Source organism: Rhinolophus hipposideros (genome assembly GCF_964194185.1).
Source record: "Rhinolophus hipposideros genome assembly, chromosome: 2".
Taxonomy (NCBI): domain Eukaryota; kingdom Metazoa; phylum Chordata; class Mammalia; order Chiroptera; family Rhinolophidae; genus Rhinolophus; species Rhinolophus hipposideros.
The window spans coordinates 48842603-48866937 of NC_138048.1; the positions used below are offsets into that span (position 1 = coordinate 48842603).

Consider the following 24335-nt stretch of genomic DNA (forward strand, 5'->3'; position numbering starts at 1 on the left):
TTTCTTCTAAAGAATATTTGAATGTAGCATTTGCTCCTTTATACATAAGCATGTTTAGCGTTACTTACCATGGGATCCAAGAGACTCCCAGAAGAAGTGCTCTGTTGATGTGTGTCTTCAGCTACCTCCCAGCCACGTTGCCGTGCACTCATGGGGTGACGTGTCCCCCACTGGGGAGCAGAGCCGTAGAATTGCGGGGCTACGGAGGTGGATGGAGGAGGAGAAAGCACGCTCCTCTCCCTCTGTTCCCATCACTGTTATTAACTGTGCTGCATAATTCATACTTTACTATGTGCCTTCTTAAGGGTAGGTACCAAGGAGAATAGCCAGGCCTGGGAGAACCCCTGCTGTACCCAGCAAGTCCCTCGTCACAGAAAGCCACGTGGCCACCAAGGTCTGTCCAAGTTTAAGGGCCAGCTATTCCAGGACTATTCTCTGTCTCCTGCCTGTGTCCTCCAGCTGTATTCGTTCATGCTGTCCTTGGTACTTGGCACTTAGCAGTCACTCTGACAGTATTTCTTGCTCACTTGCTCCTAGTGGTCTCCCATTTTCAAGTCTCTGAGGTGAGGCCACTTCCTACTTTTCCTCAGGGGTCACAGATCCATCTGCTCAGAATCCCGGCACGTCAGACCTGGCAGATGGGAGAAGAGATCTAGCGCTTCTGTGATGGGGAAACGGAACTCAGGAAGGCTCGTGAGGCAAGGGCACACAGTGGCCAAGACAGGCTGGGGGCCTTGCCTCCCCTTCTTAGTGTAGTCTGCTTTGTCCCGGCTGCGGGAGGCTGCCTGTGCTCTGTGGGGACGTAAGGAGGCCGAGTGGCTGAGTGAGGATCTGGTCTGGGGGCGAGGAGAGGGAGGACGGAGGTTCAGGTCTCTTTGGCTCTTGGGGCCTTCTGCTGTATACTCTCAGCCCTCTCAGTCTCCTTCCCACCCCCAGCTTATCACTTTTCTCTGGACTCCCTAGCTTAAAACGCCCTCACAGCCTTCGGTCCTGGTGTCTGGCTCCTGCTTTATCTGTCAGGATATAGACAGCCTGCTTTGGGTGCTTTAGTACTACTTGACCCTGTAGAGGAATTGAAAGCTCCATTCAGCTCACGTGGACGACTCCTGCACTTTGCAGCTCAGGAAGCCAAGGGCCTCGCCAGAGGTCACAGGCTAGCTAATGGCAAAGCCAAATCTAGAAGCCATTAGTCACTCTAGCTGGCAGTGGCGTCTTCCTCCAGGGAAGGTTTGGTACTTAGGCTGCGACTTCCTGAGCCTTCAGCACCCTGTTTCTTCTCTTTCTTCCTGTGTCCCCCCCTGCTTTCATCTCTGGGTCTGACTCCCACAAGTGGGAGTTGCTAGTATCCCGAATGATTGTCACTGCACATTATCTAGTACGCACAGCACAGTGTACCTGCAGCGGCCACTCCGCACTGCAGCGGCCACCCCACTACAAATTAAAATGAAAGCACCTACGTGCGTGTGTGTCTGGGCCCAGGGTGGGAAGGGAAGTGTGTACAGACCTCTGCAATCTTTTTCTCCACGTTCCCTGTAGAGGAGAGCCATAGGAGGGGGGATGGGATAGGATGTAACAAGTCATGGGTGAGTAACAGACAGAGGGAGGCGGGGCTCCAGCAGCCCCGGTGGCTAGAGTGGCAGGTGAGGCCTTTCGCATGACAAGTCCACTCCGTGATCCATGGGTGCTTTTCTCCCTCCCTCTCCATTCCAGCAAAGCATCTCCTTTCCCTGCTCACTGCCTGTGTCCCCCTTCACCCCAAGAGCCTCAGTCACTGGCTAGGGAAGGGAAGGAAAGAAGGAGGTAGCCAGTAGGTCAATTAATTGTGCTTAATCTCTCAACCCAGATCCTTTTAAGTTCCCGAACTGGATAATTTCTCTCTCCTTCTTGAACTCTTATGACTTTTATTGTTTGTACTGCACAATTAGTGCAGATACACACACACTCTCCCTGAGAGACAGACTCATAGGAGGGAGGGGAGCTGATCTCAGAAAGTACTGTCAGGAAGTGTCACCTGGTGGTTTCCTGGAGCTCAGCAGACGGCGCCCAGAAAGCCAGAAGTGCAGAGCCTCCTCCCAACGGACAAGACACCGTCAGTGGTTCACTCATTTCTTCAGGTGATTTACAGAGTGCCTGCTGCGTGCCAGCTGCGTCGTAACCCTGGAGACACAGCTATGAAGGAAGCAAAGCCCTTGCCTTCATGGAGCAAACATTTCTGATGGAGGTGACAGTCAGGGGACATGGTCAGATATGGAGATGTGATGTGGAGACCACAGGGAAGGGAGTGCTGGAGGTGGGAGGCAGAGGCGCTCAGAGGGGACAGGAAGCCATCTCTCCACTGACCCCTTCTGAGAGCGTGTGCATTCATATTCGTGTGTGTGTGTGTGTGTGTGTGTGTGTGTGTGTGTGGAGAGGCGACAGTCCTGTATAACATAAGGAGGGAAGACGGTTGCACGGAGTGTGCAGCAAGGAATCCTATGGTGCAGCTGCAATTGGCTTAGCTGGCGTCGGGGCCAGAGCTGTAGGCGGGAGAACTGCTGTGGCCTCCCAGGCCGCTCAGCCAGGGTGGGTGGTTTGGAGCGTTGCTTCGAAGCCTGGTCTGGGCTCACAGGGCGCCTCAGGCTGCAGAGAGACTTTTGCAGAGAGTGGGTTCTGGCAGAGCAGGCAGGGGTTGGGATCGGAATGGGTCTGAGCCCTGTGACTCCTCTCTGCCTTGGGAAAGTCACAGGAAGAGGCCACTCACCAGTCTTGATGGAAGAGAGAGCCAGTGTGGGGTGGCACTTCTCCCTCCAGTGGCTGCCTTGCAGAGCTGAGCGGCCAGCACAGGTGCCTCAGCATGAGCGGGCCCTTCAGGCACCCCTGCTGGATGTCAGGTAGGCGCTAAGGGGGGCCATGGTGACCGGGTTCCTGCCCCAGGCACTGTTCGCTGTTGCAGTTGGGTGGATGGTAGGTGGTCACAGCAACGAGTGCGGTAGAACAAAGCTGGACAAGGAAAGTGCCAAGTGAACGGTTGTGAATATCCTGAGTTGAGCCCTGTCTTCTGGGAATTAACTCAGGCAGGGAAAGGGCACCTCAGACGCAGTTGTTCCCAAACAAACCCGCTGCCTATGTACGTGGCTTCACCACAGGCCAGTGGGATGGGGCAGACCCAGCCTGTAATGGCCGTTGTCGGTGGAGGTGCGTACGGCATCTCCACAGGGAGGGCTTTAGGGTAAGAGTTTCCAGTGAGGATGCAGTGGGCTGCCCCTACAGGGGCCTTCTGCTGTATCCTCTCGGCCCTCTGCATCTCCTTTCCACCCCCAGCTTATCCCTTCTCTCTGGACTCCCTACCTTAAAATGCTCTCACCACCATGGGGGAGCAACCGTTGCGGTGTCATGAGTCTTCCCTTTCTGAATTCATCACGCAGTTCTTGAGCCCCCACTGTGCCAGGCCCGAGGCTGGCAGCTGAGTGGCCACAGTGATGGCTTCCACAGGGAGGACTAAATAGGAAGGGAAAGCCCCTGGCCTGGGGGGAGGTGGGGCTTGGGGGTGGCCCTGACAGTGCCTGGCACTCCCCCTCTCTGACCCACACACACCCCTCTTGGAAGCCATGCTTCTTGAATTGCAAATTGTGAATTTACACTTAAAATGAGGTCCCACAGTTTTGCTTGTGCACTGATGAGCATTGCTTTTAGAATTGAGCTGAATGGTTTAATTAGTCCATCTGTTCTGGGGCTGGTGCACAGCTGTGTGAGGCTGATGGCTGTGGAAGGTGGTGAGGTATGTAAACAGGTGGGAGATGAAGGGACTTCCCTGAGGTGGCTGTCATACCTGGCCAAATGAAGTTTCTCATGCAGTGTGGTCAGCACAGACCAGCTGGGGTTCGGGGTGGGGGGTCGGGGGGAACATATCCTCACTGAGTCTACTCACATCTGGGGAATGGGCCCTGAAGCAAAGAGCAGGGCCCTACATAGCTGGGCGGGCTGGCTGGCTGCCTTTGGCTGGCGGTTGGGCACACTTGGCTGAGTGAGGTTTTGGGGAGTCTCTGAGGTCAGGTAAGGTTTCTGAGGGTCTGGTGTAGGGCCCAGGGGAAGCCAAACCTTGAGATTGGCCAGTGCAGGATGTTGGCACATGTCAGAATCACCTAGAAGTTTCCTTAAAACACAGTTGCTCGAGTGCCTACAGAGTTTTGATTCAATGGGTCTGGGATGGGGCTGAGAGTTTGCTTTTCTGACAGGTTCCTGGCGCTGCTGATACTGCTGGTCCAGGGGCCGTATTTTGAGATCCACTGGTTTAACAGGAAGGAAACCAGGATTAGATGAGATCATGCATGAGCACTTTGTAAACGGTGAATGGCACCCGACAAACTTTTTTATTAGAATTGCGAGAGCGTGATATTGCAGATGCTAACAGTTCACTGAAGCTTATCCTTTCTCCTTTTGGATTTTGTCGGTACCTGGTCAGATTTCGCAACTCTTTCCACATTGTAGAACATTTTCCTCTGATGTTCGTCCGATGGTGTGTAGCAGGTGGCATATGGCACACATTAGAACTTGAAAAACCAAAGCTTCTTAGGCCCCAGGCAGAGATTCTGAAGTAATGCTCTAGGGAGGGCCAAGGAATCAGTATTTTATAAACTTTCCCAGGTGATTCTCCTGAGCAGCCAGGAATGGGAACCGCTGATCTCCACAGAGTTTGTTGTTTTTCTTAGAATGGGCTATCCACCCTCTAAGCTTCTGGAGCACTTGCTTTGTCCAGACCGCTCTGTGTGGCCCCCCTGACATGTAGTGATACAGCCTCCCCATCTGCTTGCCCTGTCTTGCTCGATCCACCCATATCCTGTTGGTTACTCTCCTTCCAGTTCTCTGAGGACCATCTGCAGTGAGGTCCTCACTTGCTGCTGAGATTCCAAGTTACCTGGCTTATTCTCAGCCTGTCAGCAGATTTTATTCTGCCAACTCCTTTGTGAGGACTCGGGTAACAAATGGTCCCCGACATTTGTGTTTTTTAGTGATGCAGAGAGTAGAAAATTGTGCAAGAAGATGAAAGTTGACCTGAGCCCAAAGGACAAAAAGGTCGAATTATTCCATTACCAGTAAGTACACGTGGTCATTTTCAATTTCCAAGTAAGTGCTGAAAGCTTTCATTGGTATTCTCAGTGAACAGCGATTTTTTAGTTAAATCAATTTCAGAATGATTTTTCCCCCTGTGTTTACAATTATTCCTTTAAAAAAAAATCTTGAAATGTGTTTAATAGCTGAATCTTATTAAGATGCTGCAGGAAACCAAAGGTATGTATCTTCACAACCATTCCTAAAGTTAACACCTTTTTCTCCTCATTTGACAGGGATGGTGCATTTCATACTGAATATAACCGAGCTGTGACATTTAAGGTAAATTTACTTCCCTCATTCTCAGCAGAGCTGGAGTCTGAATGGATGCCAAAAGTCTGGCAGCTTCTCTCTGAGAGAAGGAAGGGCAGAGAGCACAAATAGCTCTTCCAAATGACCTGAGGGATTCTTATCTCCAGAGCATATGTCAGCAGAATATCAGGAAAAGTTTGTAACTGTTAACAGCGGGACGGCCAGCCTTGTTAGTGTGTGAATCTGTCAGCAGCCTTCCAGGGAGGCATGTGACGTCACGCCTCTCCCCTCCAAAGGCCTAGGCCTGGGGCTCCCTCTGCTGTGCCTTCAAGCCCTCCTCGTCTTTGCAGCAGTGCCTACAAGTGGCTGCCCTAGGCGGGGAGGGGCTTCTGTGCCCAGGCGAGCACAGCACGCGGACACAGGCAGGTTGGCACCTGTGGCTGATGCAGCTCCAAATGAGATGCCGATGTAATCGAGACATTCCCTCCTATAAATCCAATTTAGAAGTCTACGGAAAAGCATCGGTGAACATGTTAATAAGTATGGAGATCCTGTGACCTGTCAGTGCAGTCCTGTTATCACAGCCCCACCCCGAGCCCTTCTCCTGCCCCTGGACTCTGCTCCATCACCATACACATCCCCTTCCGGAAGCCAGCCCTCTTTTGCTTCTGGTCCAGGCAGGATTCCCTGGCCCTGCCTGGGGCCACGCATTTCTTTTGTTTCTGCTGGGCTCGCTCTGATTTTCCTGCTTCTCAGACTACACCCTGTGCTTCTTTCTCTCTTTCTCTCTCCATCTGTATCTCCTTCCATTCCTTCCTGTCTGTCCCTCTGTCTGTGCAGCTGTCAGTGCCCCTCTCGCTTGCCGCAGCCCCCCAACGCCCCCCCCCCACCCTGGTCATCTCGTGTTTATCCACTAATGTGCTCTTTTTTCAGTTGCTGTATCTTTTACCTGATACAGACTCAGCCTGATTACTAATCATCGTTAACACCCACTTAGACACTTAGAGACAATTCTGTCCACTAGAGTTGCTTAACCCCTCTTACTCTGTGCGAAGACCTCACTGAAGTCCTTGGAGAGAACATGTGCCAGGAATAAGATTTAGCTGGGTGGGGTGGGGCGGGGGAGCTGCGTGTGCAGCGACGGAAGGAGGAAGCGGGGGCCTTTGATTTTGTTTTTGGAGGTTGTCTTCAATGTGTGCGTAGCTGGCCCTGCAAGGAGTCTGTCCTAGAATGGTGGAGCCGGGGATAGCAGCTGCTCAGAATTGTAGTAGCAGGAAAGGCACAAGGGGGCCTGGTGGTCTGCGCTTGCCTGGGTGCGGGAGGCCGAGTCCTGGCAGTTGCCCACCTCCTTGCAAAGATGAGGTGCGTGGGATCTTATCCTTCTGTGACTTTTGTGTCAATAAGCTAGAGAGGTGGACTGAGCATTGTAGATGGTCAGAGTCTCTTTCAGAGAGAGGGTATATCGTTGTCCCAGGGTCTCCAAAGCCCACAGGGCCATCAGGGACTGGGGTAGAGTCCCTGGAGTTCTCCAGGGCGGGGGGATTGGCATAGCATCCTCACGACCGCCTGACAGCTTCTGCTTTTCGGCAGGAGTAGCTGAGACAAAGGCCCTCCTTGGTCATCGGTTAGTGTTCCTTTCAGGGTTTCTCCTGGGCATCTTATCTCCAGAGAGATGGAGGACACCTGGCGGAGGGAGCACACAGTCTCAGGATCGTGCTCTGGCTATTGCTGCTGTCATCCTGTACCATTCAGCAGGGTCCTGGTCACAGGGGCTATGCTGTGGCCCTTAAAGAGGCCCGAAGGCCAGAAAAGTGAGGGTAAAGAGCAGGAAACTCAGGAGGGAACTCCTGTTTAAGCAGCCTTCTGCTTGTCAGCAGTCTGCCCAGACAAATCCTTACTGTTTAAGTCATGAGGACCAGAGGTGCCTGGAAGCCAAAATGCAGATGGCCCTCTGATGCCCTTCTCCAAGGGCCTGTAGCTGTGAGTGTGGTTTCACAGCCACGAAGTCATCCTAAAGACCAAGGGACGGGGAGCTAGGCCATATTTCTGGGATTCAGAGCTCCCAGAACAGGACAGCTAAGTGTGGGGTCCCAGGTGCTGCGCCCTGCAGACGTTTCCACCCAAGATCTTGTCAGTGAGGCCAACTTGGAGAAAACCTATGAATGGGATTATTCAACATCAATTAAAGAGGAATATCCGAAAATCAGAAGAGTGCTAGTATGAACCTTTCAATTGTTACATGAAAAGAGGCAATTTCTTTCCATTTCCATCCACATCTCTTTTTTTCTTGGTGCTGAGGTGGGGGTGGGGAAAATGGGGAGGCTGTGCTAACCCTTTAACTCAGCTTGTGCTGGTGTGGGACAGGAGCTCCCTTGAGCAGTGGTTCCTACTGTTTTGGGTTCTTCATCCCACTGAGTCACCTGAAAGCCACGGACCTCCCTAGAGAGTGTGAGTGCATACATTAAAGTTTCATGGAAGTCTGGGGTTTCATAGGCTCCTGAAGTCCACTGTGCACCCTAGATTGAGAAGCCCTGTACCAGGTATTTCTGGAACAGCATGCAGGGGGGCACCCACGAGCATCTTTCTCACGTGGCCCAGGTGGACAGGTGCCTCTGCAGCTGTGGGCAAGCACAGGTGTTGGCAAGGCCCTGCCAGTTCCCTTTTGGCTCGTACTGTCATGGTGAAGTTTTGACAAGGGAGTGAGAAAAAGTGGATCTGCCTTTGCCGTGATGGAAACAGCCCCTCTTCTCTTGCCAGGAGGTGTTTCATAACTCTGTTTGGATGGACAGGGATCATTACCTAAATGAAATCTGATGACGTTTTGGCTGTCCCCCATTCTCCCACAGTGCTCTTTCCAAATAGGAGTTTCCAGAAATAACAAGCCTCACTGGGTCCTCTGTGTGTGACAGTGGGGGGGGCTGACTGTGTAGCTTCACCATGAGGGTCTCCCCCTTGCTCACCCCAGACCTCCCGCCCTCCCCCACCTTCCACAGGACCCACCAGTCTGCTCAGTGAAGCTTGATCAAAGTGGACAGAAGTAGCAGAATCTTGCCTCAAATTGAGGGACACTGAGGGCTCCATTTGTTGATGTGGAGGTCAGCACCTCCCCTCCAGGGTGAAAGGATGAAGGCTTGGCTGGTTTCTGGTACCCATTTCTGGTTCTCATCAACGTTGAGCACCATTTCCCAAAGTGACTCAGAGGAAAGGCAATGTCTAGTCTGTCGTGGACCTGAGAAGTATGGCAGGTGGGGAGGGAAGGGAAGGGGAGTGATATGCCCCCTGTTCCCCACCCCGTGTGTGTCTTGCTCAAAGGGAGCAGTGACTTGGGTCAGTTGTCCACATGACAAAGGCCAATTAAACCCTTTACCCTGAAGGTCTTTGTCAGATTTTTGTCCTGGACCTCCCGGACCGTTAGAAGCAGGACGGTGGGGGAGTGGTCTTCAAGACGTACAGCAACCAGGCGTCCCCAGAGATGCGCCCCCTGTCCTGGCGCTTGCCAGCCTGAGCCCCACGGAGGGGGATCAGGATTTAACACATTCCCAAGCCAGTTTAGATCACGAAATTCCAAGTGGGTTACAACTAGGTATGATTACCTGCTTATGTGGTTGACAGTTTTAGTGGCTGCGTGAATGTGAAAATGTCTCCTTTGGACACAACTGGAGGCCTTTATTCAAGTTGTTCAGAGAGGCTTACTGGAGGAGATGAGATTTAGTAGAATCATGAATATGTCTCTGGTTTGAGTAAGCCAAATGTCTCAAATTGCCTCTTTTCTGGTCCTTGGAGAAGCACAGGTATCAGCTGACCAGTAAGGTATCATGTGGCTGAAAAATCATGGTGGGGGTGGTGAGCATACATTTTTTGGGCCCTTAGCAGTGATGACGTGGGCAATGGAATGGTACACCCCTAAGCATTTGCCCCTATGCCACATGCAGTCCCATTCCAGGCAGGAGAACTGGCGGGTTCCCGATTCCCCTACCTCCCTCTTCTTGGCTAAAACGAGTTTTCCCTCTCTCTTCTTTTCCTCAGTCTATACTGGCCTTTCTGAAGGATCCCAAAGGGCCCCCACTGTGGGAGGAAGACCCTGGAGCCAAAGATGTTGTCCACATTGACAGTGAAAAGGTAATTAATCCTCATCAATGCTGATGGACACTGGGAGCTTCCCCTGAGCTGGGCTCTCCTGAGGAGAGACGGCCAAGGAGCTGAGAGATGGGAGTGGCCCTGACCACCTGTGTTTTCCTCCACCGGTGCTGGGCCAGGGCCCTCGTATCTGATCCTTCCCAGCTCCATGCCGGAACCAACAGATCACTGGCTGGCTGCCTGAGAGCGTCCTCCATTCTTCACCACCTTATTTAATGTATTTTAATGTGTTTAGGGTTTCCTTAAAGGAATATCAATTTAAATGTCCCCTCCTTATTACATAAACTCGTTGTTGCTAGGATTGGCTGTGTGTTTTTTTACCTTTCTTTTTTTTTTTTTTAAGAATAATCTGAGAGGTTTGAGTTGGATTTCCAGAGACTTGGGTCAAGTCTCTACAGTTCTGAGTATTGTGTGATTTTGAACAAATTATTTGCCCTCTTAAGCTTCAGTTTTTGGATTAGGCCAGGATGAGGGGGCTGGGGGGCAGTGGAAGGGTGGTTCAGATTATCGTCTCTATGCGACCCTGACCCCTCTTTGGAAGCCTGCCCACCTCACCTGAATGCATCTCTTCATCCATGTGTACTTGTGTTTGCACCATGCAGATGTGTGTGCTTTGTCTGCTTGGCTCTGCCTTCACAATGGGATGGGCAGGAACTTCTTTGTTACATTTCAAATGGTCTGTGAGGCCAGCAGTGCTTTTTTGTAGATGGAGGGAGAATGTTCTTATCTTGATAACATAAAAAGTACCTTTTATCTTCCACTGCCTCCCCTCTCCTTTCATTGAAAATTATTGACTCTTAATGCTTGTTACCCCAAAAGAAAATGGTGCCATTTCTACTTTCTGGAGGAGGGGTCACGTGTGATCATTGTGAGCTAGTCAAGTGGGTCTGGGGTGGCTTGAATGAAGGGGCTGGGCATCAACGTGTCTCTGGGATAGAGAGTGCCAGTGTCAACAGCTGGAAGAGAAAGCCTTTTTAAAAAGTATGTTGGGGGCCAGTGTCAGAAGGTGGTGGCACCTGTGCCTATGGCAGTGCAAAAAGAGCCTAAATAGATGGTTGCTCCTGTGTAGATTGTCTGATGATGTGTGTTTTTAGCCTCTCTGGACAGTGATAGCCTGCTACCTCCCTCAGCCAAGATACCCATGCCCTCAAACTTTAAGATCGCTCGTCTGTGACTAGAAATATTAAGCAGAAATACTTTTTCACTCCTGTAGGCAATCCTCTTGTTATACTTTCTGCTGTTTTCTCTCATGTATAAGTATAGATACAGTTAGCTTTTCCGCTAATAGAATCCCCACATAAAATAACTAAAAGTTCTAAAATGCAATTCATGTTTGTAAGTATAGAATTCCATCCTTATTGAAAGTGACTAATTATCTTTGAATGTAATGTAATATTGGTTACTACTCAGGGTATGAAACTTAATTGCAACAATTGCTGCAGTCTCAGAAAAGCTTTTTCTTCTCAGATGTTTTACCAGGTTTTTATCTCCAGGGATTCCAGAAAGATCCTTTTCAAAGTGTTTGCACCCTCCACCCCTAGTCAGGGTCACAGATTGTAGTTACTAATTCTGTCTTAAAATGAATGCTTTATCCCTCTAGTTATGTAAATAAGAGTAAACATTTTCAGAATTTATTATAAAATGTTTTCAATTCCCACAAAGTATTTGTAATCTTTATCTAGCTGGAAAATTATAAGTAATACATAGTCATCGTTGAAAATTTAGAAAGCATAGCTTATGCATAAGAGAAAGAAAAAAATCAACCCATTCCTTCCCATTGAGAGATACCCACTGCTGGTATTTTCTGTAGCCTTTCAGGCTTTCAACATAATGCGTACATAAATATTAACGAAACTGTCATTACATGCTATATGCTGTTTTGTAACTTGCTTCCCCCCGCCCCCCGCTTAATGTAACATGCATCTTATTGTGACATTAAATATTCCTCTTCATCGTTTTTAATGATGCAGTAGTATTCCAATGTGCGGAGGTACCATCATCTATTTACCTAATGTCTTGTTGCTGCCAGAAAGCTGCATTTTGAAATTTCCTCCTATTTTCCTTATTACTCGGAAGAGAAAAACATCTAATTTTCTTTTATGGAAACTGGTTCGAGGAGCTCATTTTAATCAAAACATGCTCTGTCGTGGTGCTTCTCCGCAGCCCCTGATAGATTTCCTTTTTCCTTAATATCCTTGACTCTCCCTGGAAAAAAGGGGTCCAGTCCTGCATTACACTGAAGTGTCTCCATTAGCACTGTTGTGACCTTTGCCTTTTTACATTTATTGCATTTATTTAGCCAATAATTACAGATTGCCTAATAATGTGCCAGGCACTGCTCTAAAGGTTTTTACACATACAAATGATCAGTTTAGCTTGTAACCTCCTGGGGGTGGAGGGCATGCCTCGTATCCTATGTTCCTGTATACTGTGGGCTTCCAGGGACACAGATGGTGGCGGAGGGTCCTGGGGCCGGGGGAAAGAGATTAACAGGCATGGGTTAACCCTGTGTTCCGGTGACGAGCAGATCCCCATGTGGCCAAGGTGGGCCTACCTGAAAACAACCACCCACCACAATACAACCGCTCCGCAGACCTCACAAAGAGAGGCGGCCTAGTTGACAACCTCATGGGACACAGAAAGCTCTTTGCAGACTTATAATTGTTCAGGTGGAGCCGAAAGCCCACCACATGGCCTTGGAAATTACCCACGGGGCCTCCGTTTTCCCATCTGTAATTTGCAAGTGTGGTCTAGAATAGATCTTCTCTGGGCTTCTTTCAGCTCCTGACATGCCATGACCCTGTGCTGTGTCTTCCAATCTCCAAGTCAGACAGTGGGATTTCTGAAGTGCTCAATCCGCTCCTGGCACCACTGTGGGTCCCTGGGGAGGTGGCTCCTCTGTCACTGTGTTGTATGTGACCTGTGGTGTTTTCTGTTTGTGCCTCAGGACTTCAGACGGCTCCTGAAGAAGGAAGAGAAGCCACTCCTGATGATGTTTTATGCCCCCTGTGAGTGACGTTTCTCCTTCCGGCCAGACATAGTTCAGACTCTTGGCCGGGCAGCCGGGGGTTGTGGGGTGGGGAGACTGGGAACGAGCCCCAGGTCTCTCACGTAGGATTCTGAATCTTGTCACTCACCCATTTCACCACCTGTGCCTCTTTCCCTTCATCTTGGCTTTTCATCTGGCTTTTCCCCCTCCGGCTTCCACATCAGTGTTTCTCAGTAGAATCAGCCTTCCTCTGCCCTCTCCACCCCAAGGTCCACCCAGACCACTGGAGACCCAGTGGTCTCCTCTCAGGTACCTCTGCCTTCCTCTGCCCCCGTGCCTCCTGGGTGCCTGAAGCCCCTTTCCTGCCATCTGTGTGGCTTGGTCTCAGTGCGCTGTCCAGGGTGCTGCTCACCATCCAGAGCCTGGCCGGCCTCTGGGGCAGCTGCTCCTCCAGCTCTGGCTCCTGCACGCCACTGCTGGTGCCACCTGAGGGGGTGGCAGGATCAGGACCAGGGAGAAAGAGTCCCGGTATTTGGGTTCAGTCTCTATATGAGGCAGGAGGCCATGGGAATAGCAAAGGATCACTGGGTTCTAATTCCAGGTGTGCCACCACCAGCAAACGGGGTGAACTTGGATAAGTCCTTCACCTCTGCACCTCCGTTTCCATTTGTGTAAGAGAAGGGGTTGGATCAGAGCAGGGGCCTTCAAACCTTCTTATTGCATTCACAGGATTAAAACTTTTACATTGCGACCCAGTGCAATGGAAATTATATATATGTAATTATATATAAATAAGCTGAAACAAACGTTTCACAAAACCATACTTACTTTTACTACTTACTATCCACTGTACTAGATGTAGTGCACACTGCTATTGTCTTTTCTGTTCTGTTTTATTTAAAAGATGTCATTGGTTTTTCCTACTACTTCATAACCCTCTAATAAAGGGTCAGCAAACTATGGCCCATGGGTTGGCTGCCTTTGCTTATAAATTAATTTTCGTTGGAACACAGCCACATCCATTCATTTACACATTGTGTGTGGCTGCTTTCAAGCTACGACAGCAGAGCTGAGGAGTTGACAGTATGTCCTCCAAAGCCTCAGATGTTCCATGTGGACCACCTCTGTAATCTAATGGGTCCCAACCCACAGATTGAAAAACCCTGGATTAGAGCCTCTGTAAGACCCTTAGAGCTGTGGTCCTGTGAAGTACATAGTCCCTAAAAGGTTGGAAAGAGAGGGGGTCGTGTGTGGTGGGAGGTGGGTGTGCCCATGCGTGTCCGTAGCGCAGACGGGGATCAGGCTGTGGTACTGGGGTTTGGTTTACTCTCGAAAGCCCACCTCCAGTCCCCCTTCCTGAGAAGTCCTGTGAGCAAAGATGCCTCCCATCCCCATCCTGGTGACCAGGCCTTCCCCGCCGGATGCCCTTCTGTGGGCTTCTGCCTGACTTGGACCTGTGGCTTGTTTACCATCAGAGCCGCCTCTCCCAGCCGATGGTGATCGCTGGCTGAGCCCAACCTGACCTCCCCCAAGACGACTCTCTGGCCCCAGGGGGGTGCCTGCCTGTGGACAGAGGCCCTGGCGTCCCCCTTCCTGTGAGATCTGGCTCTGCACTTTAACCCTGGGTCATTTTCTCTATTAATGTTCACTGGTTGGTTTCACCCCTTTTTGTTACTCCTTGGAGGAACCTTACTAACTGCCTGACCACGAACGCTTCGTGAATTGTCTGCCTACACAGGATGAGGATGGTTTATCTCAGAACCCTTCAGGACTCAACACGTCGGTTAAATGAGACTAAAACAATGTACGGCAGTATACAGTGCGTGTCATAAGTGTGCAGGTTTCAGTATATTGACACTAGTTATATGGAAACAGTGCTTCAGTGGCAGTTTGCACCTGAGTGTGGTCATGTCCCCCACCCACTCCCACTCGCCAGGCTGTCTGGCGGTGCTCATCCTACTCATCTCAGTCGGGGGCAGAGATGTAAGGGTGGTGATTGTCTTTACATAATAGAAAGCTGGGTAGGAAAAGTTAGATTTCTTGTAGGTGGCCCAGGGCAATTAGTAGTCGCGGAGGCAAGGAGAAAACTCAGAGCTGTGAAGTTCAAACTTGTAGTGGAGGGGTCGGATTGGATGGCCTCCTGGGTCCCCAGGTAACCCCAGGATTCTTTTGTTGTTTTTAATGAAACAAAGTTGGGTTTTTATTACACTCATCCACTCAAGCCTTCATGGCCTCATAATTCAACTTATTCCTGAAACACACAGTAATTCCCAAACTGGGAAGTTTTCTAGGGCTCTGATCCTTTGATAATGTTGAGGGTGAAGGAACCCAAAAGCAGTGGGAGCCTTCAGTTGTGACAAGGAATCTGGGTCCCCAGGACCTACTATTTATTCAGTAAATGTTTGTTGACTGAATTAATGAGAAAATAATAGGCTGATTGCTCTAACCTTGGGATTTGAGAGGGATAATTAGTCTTATCTCTTCCCCTGCCTCTGAATCCGTTGAAAGATAAACTGAGATAGCAATCTCAGTACCAGCTGTATTGTTGGTAAACTTCAACTGGAAACTGGCTTGGCCTGTAGTTGCCTGTTACTCTTCTATCACCTGCCCCCGCAATACCTTCTTTCCCCAGTACAGCTGGCCTGCACCCGTGGAGATAGCTGGCTGACACACTACTTGTTTGGGCGGCGTGGGGGGCACTGTTGCTGCAGGCTACAGACAGAGCTGGAAGAGAGAGGCCACACATGTAGGAACAGATAATAAATTAAGCTCCTGACTGATGACTGTAGTCCAGTGGGTTTCAGACTCCCCCCGTCGCATCAAATCAGAGTTAAGAGTGAGTGAAGGGCTGCAAGTGTGCCCCTCAATTTTCCCTCCTGGGGAGTGGAGTGACATCCTCTCTTCCCTGTGGAAGTGTTTCCCCCAGGGGGCCGGGAGGCAAACCCTCAGGCCTGTGGAGACTGAGCCTCCCCTGCTGGATGCCTGGCTCTGCCCGCCCGCCCAGGTGTTGGCTCTGTCCCTCAGCCTATAGGGCAGGTGCTGGCTCCACTTCACAGGCGGGGAAGCTGAGGCTCAGACCACTTCCATCAGTAGCCCCGGGTCACGCAGGCAGCGCGTGGTCAAGGGAAGATGCTGACCTGGGACTCATTCTCCCCAGAGCAAGCTCCTCCCTCTGCCACACAGCCTCCTGTTGTCTGTCCCTCCTGCTGGCATCCACCTGGGAGAGCACAGGTGTCCAGTGGAGGTGGCATTATCGTCCCTGTTTTCATTCTCCCTTCTGAATCCTCACAGTGGGAACAAAGTCCCTGGACAAGTGTCAGATTCCTTTCTTCACGACTCTTGTGGGGATCCTGTGTGGTGGCAGTTACAGGGAGAGGCGCGTCTTGTCTTCTGAGGGCAGAAACCGTGGGGGCGCGTTGCGAGCCGACCTCACAGCTGTGCCTGCTCTCCTGAGTCTCTTTGAGGCTCAGCCTGAACGAATGGCAGGAACTGAAGCCCAGGCATAATATGCTGGTGTGTGTGTGTGTCCATCTGTCTGCCAGGCACAGCTACCAGGGAGGGGGCCATGGGCATTTAGAGAGCTTCATGTCAAAATATCCCGCATCGCATCTTGTGCAGTAGGTTTGGTGCTGGGAGGTTCAGGTGGTCCCGGGGGGGTCTGACCTGCTCACAGTTCGCCAGTGTCTAAATCTGGCCCGATGGGTGTGAGCACCTCTTTGATCTGTATTACTCTGCCCACTGTCCGCCAAAGCGTTAGCTAAACATGGATTAGAGCTTCTCAGCCTGCCTCTGCGTGGCCCTGTCTCCACAGGGCCGTGCTGAGATGAGAGCCAGCCTGACACGGGGTTCCAGGCAGCTTTGGTGTCCGCAGCCGTCAGCTGCATCTCAAAGCCTGTTTTGCGCAGAGTGGCTGTCAGAAAGAGGAACAGCCTGGCCTGTCGGAATGCCTTGCGTCCCAGGAAACTGGTGCTGTGTCTTTCAGGATCTAGGCTGATATGTGACCTGCTTTGGTTGAAGGAAAGCAATAGGTTTAAATTAAGGTCACTGATGTAGTAGTAGGTGTTTGAGGCCTGGCTGTCTTGGCTCTGAGTCTTGCAAGGCGTGGGGAGGCCTCACCACTCCGGGAGGAGTATGAGCGGTGGACCACAGAACCCCAGAGAGGGTGGAGCCAAAGACATCACAGAATCCTCGATGTCAGAACTGTCTAATCTGACCCCCATCAGACCAGGAGCAGTAGCCCAGAGAGAGGAGGTGACCTGTCCAGGGCCGTCCAGCAAGCAGGGGGAAGAGGAGAACTCTGATCCTGGCCTGGCACTCTGCCCAGGGGGCTGGAGCCACCTCCAGTCGTTGTGTAATTATCCTTGTTAATGAAGGAAAAGAGGCGTGAAAATCCCCAGTCAGTGTAGTTGTGGTTGCACACGTTTCTTCCTAATCTGATTCAGGTTCATTTGCAGCCCCTGGCTGGGCTGTGCAGGGAGACTTTTAGCTGTGCAGAAAGGGGGTATTCTCCTGGCACCTATTCTGCTTCCCTTCATTCCTGTGGAACTCATTGTCAGCTCAGAATTACTCAGTGCTTTGCCCTTCTCCAGCTGTGTCACATGTGCTCAGTTGGTCCCAGGTTTATTAAGTGACTTCTGAACCATGTCCTGTTTCATGCCATCAAGACTGTAAGGTCTTTGGGGCCCAGGGACACTGCCTCCAGTTCCTTATGTGTTCCTGGAGTCGGGTTCCATCCTGCGCTCCTGGAAGCTGGGTAAACGTTTGTTGGTCGAGGTCAGCCCGAGGGGAAGGAGGGCAGAGCACAGGGCCCAGCAACCCCTGTAACCGAGTTTGGTTTCTTTCCTCCCTGTGACTAGGGTGCAGCATGTGCAAGAGGATAATGCCACATTTCCAGAAGGCTGCGAGCCAGCTTCGAGGCCACTTTGTAAGTGAGACACCATGGGACGGGCAGAGCTGGCTGCTTCTTGTCTTCTCCCTCTCCCTCCCTGGGGATATGGTGGGGATGAGGGGAGGGCAGGTTTTGAAATCATGAGGATTTACCCTACTGCAGACTCCACTGACCCAGGCACGGGGTTCAGAGACCTGTCCTCAGGAAATGTTGAGAACTCTGTAGAGTTGCTGGGACCTGGAGAGTTTGGCGCCTGTCATAGGACAGTGATGAAATAGCCAGGAAAACTGCAAGAGGTACATGGGGTGTGGCTGGGAGGCCAGCCGCCCAGGGACAGACCATCAGGAGTCCAGAATTACTGGGGCCGGACTCCATAGTGGACCCAGGCTCCCAATGCCAGGAAAGGGGCACGGTGACACCAGTGGTGGCCCAAAGCACAAGCAGGTTCATGAGGCAGTCTCCTGCCCGGGCTTGACAGGGTTCCTTGGTTCTTGTGGGAGCCCTGAGCGTGCCTGCAGAGTCTGAAGGGGAGTGTGCAGGAGGTGCGGGGGGAGAGCAGACGAGATAAGGTTGTCTCGGGGGTGCCCACCTTAGGGGACATGAGAGGGAAGAAGGGCTTACAGAGCAGTAGGGGCAACAGGATGGTCAGCGAGGGAGGTGGGGAGGCCGGGCCATCAGACCTCACGCAGGGCTGAGGATCAGTGCCTGACGGTCCACGTCACCTCTATGTCTCCCCTACCCTGCCGGGCGTGTTTCTTCTGTGCCGTAAGTCTGTCCATTTTTGTACTTACTCTGAGCCACAGAGGTTTGGGGTTTTTTTGTTTAGTTGTTTTTGGGTTTTTTTGGTGGCAACAGAAAAAGAACTGTTAGCTCCTCTGGGAAAATCCATACACCTTTCATGAAAGGTCATCCAGGGCAGCCATCTGACTAGGGCCGGTCAAAGTCCCATTAAGACAGTTCTGAGTCTTAAAACTGCCTCATGATCTTTGTGGAGCCAATGAAGTTGGTAATTAGTTCAAAGTCAATTCAAAAAGTTTTAGTGGCAGCACCTGGGCATGCTGACAGCCCTGCTAGGTGGCTGCAAGATTGAGTTGCAAGGAACCAGTGCTTTCTCTTTTGACCTCATTCTGGTGGATACCAAGGTCCCGCTTGTTTCTCCCTAATGAATTTTTAGCAACTTGCCTGCAGATGTTTAGCTGTGGGGAACACCAACATCACTGTGGGGAAGTTTCACTTCACATTTTGGGGCCTCAGTAGACACCGTATTTTAAGATGATTTTGCCTGGAGAAAAGACTTAATTACCCACAGTGTTCTCCCTACCTGCACCCACACAGTATACTTAGAAAACTGCTCCGCTCAACTCCCACACTTGTGCAGTGGAGGGTAAACAGCTCTAATCAGATCACAAGTTACCTGGCCGGCCCCTTTGAAGCAGACGAGGTCTTGGTGCCAGTCTCGTGCACCTTGTAGAAGATTCTCAGCCCCTGCTGCATTTACATCTTCCTGCCAGACTCAGGATTCCTACAGGCTGCTCCCACAGAGCTTACCCTTGCCACGTACTGTCAAAGACATCACAGAATCCTCCGACGTCAGAACTGTCTAATCTGACCCCCATCAGACCAGGAGCAGTAGCCCAGAGAGAGGAGGTGACCTGTCCAGGGCAGGTCTGCCCATCTTTGCTTTTGCTTTAGATCACTTTGTTCACCAGTTGATACTCATTATGATTTTCTCACTGAAATGTGTGCTTCTTGAGCACAGGGGCTGTTGGAATCATGTCTGTTTTTTCAGTACAGCGCATGGGGCCGAGCTCATAGTAGGTACCCAATACGTGCTGATAAATGAACAAATGAGTGTGTGGCTTACTACTCACGGGTACATTTTAGTTTAAGCTCTATATTGACATTAAAAGCACTGTTCCTCTTTTTAAAGGAAATCAGAGAATCAGTTATTAAGGACAGAGACTACATGGGAAGGAAGCTTGTGGGAGGAAGGACTTCCCTCCTGGCCCTGGGCTCACACTAGGCTCTTTTGCATGGGTCGCCCTGAACATTACTTGTGTGAAGGGTACGTGCTTCCAAACAACAAACAAACAAACAACTAGAAGAAACAGAACCTGCTTCTCTCACTAACTGGCTGGGACATCATGGGCAACGAGCCTTGGAGCCTGCAGATGGGAAATCTGTGAAATGGGGATGATGATGATGGTGGCCACCCTGCCTTCCTCACTGGGGTGTTGTGAAGAGTAAATGGGCTGGAGTGGGGAGACAGCTCTAGAACCTCCAGACGGTTCACAGATACGGATGATTGACACCCGACTGCTCTGTACTTACCATTCCTCCCACGCACTAAAATGGTGGTGCTTCCCAGGTGCTGCTTTCCACCCTCTTTTCTTTCGTATTAACACATTGCAACAGGGCCTGGCACTGAACTTGCCTTGTTTCATTATGGTCTGTCCCTCAGTGATTTTATCTACCACCATAGCTTCAACATAATGTTCCATAGAGCCTGAGTCCCTAAGCTCTAGTACCACGTGTCAGACTGCTTGCTTGACATCTTGGTGTGGAGTTTTCTCCCTGTGTCCCAAATTCAGGATGTCAAAATAAAATCCAGTCTCTTTCCATCTTGTAGACTGCCAGTTTTCCCTCATGACTCTCCTGGGTACCCCCAGGTTCCACTGCCAACTTCCCCAAGCATCATACATCTCTGCCCCTCTGCCTCCTGCCCACCGTCCTGAGTCAGGCCCTGGGTAAGCCACACAGGGGGGCTGCCAAGCACTGCTGCCTTGTCTCCCTGCCCTACACGCTCCCTCTGCAGCCCAGTCTCTATGCTTCAGAATGTGCAGCTGGGAAACCCTCAGTAGCTCTCTAGCACCTCTCGAGTAAAGTCCTGGTTTCTTAGGCAAAGTGACCTCAGTGAGCTCACCCAGCCTTCTCTAACTGCTCCCCTTCTGTGTGTCCCACAGTCCAGTTAAACTAACGTGTCCCCCATTTCTGGGGCCAAATCTTATTTTGTCTTGCCTCCATTTTCTCTTCCTGGAACATCTGTGCCAGTCTTACCCTCTTTGGGGCACTGGCTCACATGCTTCCAGCCTTGTGGGGCTTCTGTGACCATTCCTGTCACAACATGGGCTGAACATGAGGAAGAGCGTGTTGTGTCAAGTGAATGGTCCCGGGCACATGTGGCTCAGTGTCATCTTCTGTGGCTTTAACATCTCTTGAAGCTGAGACCAGTTTTACCTCATTCAACTTCACAAACTCCAAAAAGTAACAGTACGTAGTTGTTCAAAAAATATTTATCTCATTAACTAATGAACGTCCCCAAAGTGGTGCAGTAGTGCTACAGAAACTGGGATAATTGAGAGTTCTTCCCAAGCAAAGGTGGTTTAGAAAGGCCACCCGTGAAGGTGGGATTTGAATTTGCCTTAAAGGCCGGATGAGTCTCCGGTGGTAGCTGAGATAATGGGGAGTGGGCATCCTAGGAAAAGGCACTAGAAGACACAAAGTAAGGGCACAGTGGGTGTTCTGAAAATGAGAGCAGAATCGCAGTCTCTTAGTATTAATGGAAAGATCTAATGTGTTTTGAGTGTTGTAGATACTCGTATCGTGTTTCCCCCAAAATAAGATATCGCCGGACCATCAGCTCTAATGCGTCTTTTGGAGCAAAAATTAATGGAAGACCCGGTCTTATTTTAATAGAATGTAAGACCAGGTGTAATATAATATAATATAATATAATGTAATGTAATATAATACTGGGTATAATATGATATAAGACCGGGTCTTACGTTAATTTTTGCTCCAAAAGACACATTAGAACTAATGGTCCGGCTAGGTCTTACTTCCAGGGAAACATGGTACTATTTCATTTAATCTTCACAGCGTCCACAAGACGTGGCTGCAGATGAGGAAACTAAGACACAGAGGCACCTGTGACTTATTCAAGAAAATGCATCTACTAAGTGGGGGGTTAGAGTTCAAACCCAGCATCATGACCTGATCCCACCTCCTGGCCACGGTGGTATATTTCCCATCTACCATGGTCCAACTTCCTTCCTGTGCAGAAATCTCAGACTCTTTCTTGGGAGAATAAGAAATCCAGACCCTAGCAGGTGTATAATTAAAGGTTTTGTAAGAAAGAAGAATTCAGAAATGAGGTAGGGACCATATGGTCTTTGTGTGTGGAGTTCAACTTTAGCCTGTATTCATGGGCTTGAAAGGTTTTGTGCAGGGAAGTGCGGTAATGAAAGAGGAGGGTGTGGAAGATTAATCTTGTAGCGGGTGTGCACTGACACTAGGGAGATCAATTAAACGTAAAAAAAGAACTTTAAAGTCGACAGTTATTACTGGGAAAGGCTGCTGAATCAGTCTGGGGAAATGAACAGAATGGCTTTTACAGGGTTTCAGGGCTTCATGTAAGTTCTGTTTCAGGCGTATTTTTCTTGTATTCCTTGCAGCATTCCAAAATGGGCTGGAAGAAAAAACAAAAACAAAAACAAACCAGTGCTTTAGCAAGCATTTATTGTGCACCTGCTGTGTGCCAGGCACTGTGCTAGGACCTTAAACCAGTTGGAAAGACATGTTTAGATGCCTCTAGGGATGGAGCTGCCAGAGGCACAGGTAGCTTCCATCCCTGGGAGGATGTGGTAGGACATAAAGAACTTGAGGTGTATTGAGCCCCAGTTTTGTGCCGAAACCTCTGGCATGGATCGTCTCGTTCAGTTCTCTTAAGGCTCCTGTGATGGTCTCATCACCCACATCTTCCAAACAAGGAACCTCAGCAAGGGTGAGTTCCTTGCCCAAGGTCACATACTCCTAAGTGGAAACTGTCTTCTGAATCAAATTCATTGTCTGATGAAACTACTGTTTCGTTTTTCTCTTCCTGTGCGTCCTTATGTATTGTTCAGTAAAATTCAGCTTCCTGGGTTTCTTCTCACTGCTTCTGTAACTGCTCCTGGCTTTTTTGAACTTCCTTTCCCCTCTTCTCTCTGCTGCCCTGCTTTGGGGAACATCGCTTCCTGGATCTGGCCACGCTGCATTCTCTTGTGAGAACAGATTCAAAGTGCTCTTTCTGGGAGCCTGATCCTGCCCCAGAGAAGAAAGTTCTTGCTTCAGGAAAGGAATTGTAGGAGACCCTATTCTGAGTTGTTCTTAGAACTTAGCCCTGTCTTCAGTAACACAGCTACTAAAATTCTCCTTTCCCATGCAGGGGTATTGGCTATGTGGACCCCTGCAACCAGAACATGTTCAGACTTTGGAGATGATGGTCAAGTCAGGCTGTAGATGATGGTCAGAAACAGGAAGAGAGTGAGTTGGGGAAACCTAGCAAGGTCTGGAAGGAGGAGAGTTAGGCAGGCGGATCGTCATGAGAACCACACACTGTCCTTGGCCACATAGAGCTGTGAGGTCTGAGAACGTCATGCATGAAGCCCAGGTGGACAGATTGAAGACAGGCCACGAGGTATCCAGGAAGATGTCCGAGGACATTGTGGAGTGTCTGAGTGGTGATTCCATAACTTGGGAGTAGAATGCAAGCTTAGTTGATGTGGGCAAAGAAAAGGCATCATATGTACTTGGGTGGCAGTGGTCCCGCTCCAGGATCTGTTTGAATATGGTAGCAAGACCAGGTGTCTCCTTCAACCCCCAGAACTTTGTTTTTGTACTCGGGTGGTTCTTCTTGCACGGCAGGTAAAAGGGAACCCCTGTATGAGGGCAACACTTGGGCCCAGATGCCTCATTATCTCGTTAGGTGCTCTCGGCCATCATTCCCAGCTGGCTTAACTTGCCTTGTTCTCCCACTGCCCTGGGCTGCACGTCAGTCTACGGGGCTTTGTCCCGTTCATCATGTTCTCACCATTTTGGTGGGACAGCTGGACAGGAAGTGCATGGACAATGTGAAGTGTCTGAGGGGCAGAGGATGGACAGGTCTGTTCTCCTTCTGCTCCCAGGTACTGGCCGGGATGAACATCTACCCCTCCGAATTTGAAAACATCAAGGAGGAGTTCAACGTCCGTGGCTACCCCACCATTTGCTACTTCGAGTAAGTCCCCTGCTTCACTGCTGGTGCTCGCCCCGCCTTGATGGTGTTTGCGTCCCCAGCTGAGCCCACATTGTCTCTCCACATTTCACAGGAAAGGACGGTTTCTGTTCCAGTATGACAACTATGGGTCCACAGCCGAGGACATTGTGGAGTGGCTGAAGAAGTAAGTTGGGTGTTGGCCTGGGGGTGCGGGTGCCCACAGGGAGGGGCATCTGCCGGGCCCCAGGGTGGTCCCTGGTCACAGGGCTCTGGCTGAGGGTCTGGCTGGAGTTTGGGGAAGAGAACAAGGAAGGGAAAGGACCTGTTGTGATGCCCACACAGCTGTTTCTGAGTTTCGCCTGGGTGAGGGGAGCGATCGCTATGGTTTTAGGACGCAGATGTGGAGAGGATTTGGTATGACTCTGTGACGACTGCATTTCAAATAGATGTTTCCTGCACACTCTCTGTCTTGTGGAGAGAGGCGCTTCTCACCCCGGGTGTCAGGTTTGAGAGCGGTTTCACTGCAGGTCTCTCTGAAAATAAAATTGTCAATTGAACGCTTACTTCAGACATAGCACTGTATTAGGTGCTGTGCGGCTAAGAAATATTCCAGTGCCTTAGGTTTGCAGAGGACTTTGCCCTTCACCATGCACTCCCCACAGACATTGCTTCATCCTGTTTCGTAATGTGATTAGATCCTTATAACCCAAACCGCCCCTCACCTGGAGGCCCCTCCCTGCTCAGCATGTGGTTTTGACATGATGGTTGGAGCCTGACTGGTGTGTTGGATGGGGAGTCTGCCTCCCTCCTGCCCGGAGCTGGGTCAGGGCCACCTACTGGAAGCCTCCGCAAGCCATCCCAGCTGACCACTCCCCCGGCTCGCTTTATGTTTGGCCTGGCATCCGTTTATCACTTACCAGTCACTGCCAGTGTGTGATTATTTGTGCATAGTTCTTGGAATAGTA

General features: G+C 50.4%; 1 protein-coding gene across 1 annotated transcript in view; it reads left to right on the forward strand.

The window, feature by feature from the left end:
* PDIA5 (protein disulfide isomerase family A member 5) overlaps window positions 1–24335 on the forward strand; it is an 83013-nt gene that overhangs the window by 28635 nt on the left and 30043 nt on the right. The window contains exons 4-10 of the mRNA XM_081072179.1: window positions 4989–5072; window positions 5325–5370; window positions 9367–9459; window positions 12425–12485; window positions 17323–17390; window positions 23300–23391; window positions 23483–23554. Of these exons, the coding sequence (XP_080928305.1) occupies window positions 4989–5072; window positions 5325–5370; window positions 9367–9459; window positions 12425–12485; window positions 17323–17390; window positions 23300–23391; window positions 23483–23554 (516 nt within the window). The remainder of the gene's footprint in view (window positions 1–4988; window positions 5073–5324; window positions 5371–9366; window positions 9460–12424; window positions 12486–17322; window positions 17391–23299; window positions 23392–23482; window positions 23555–24335) is intronic.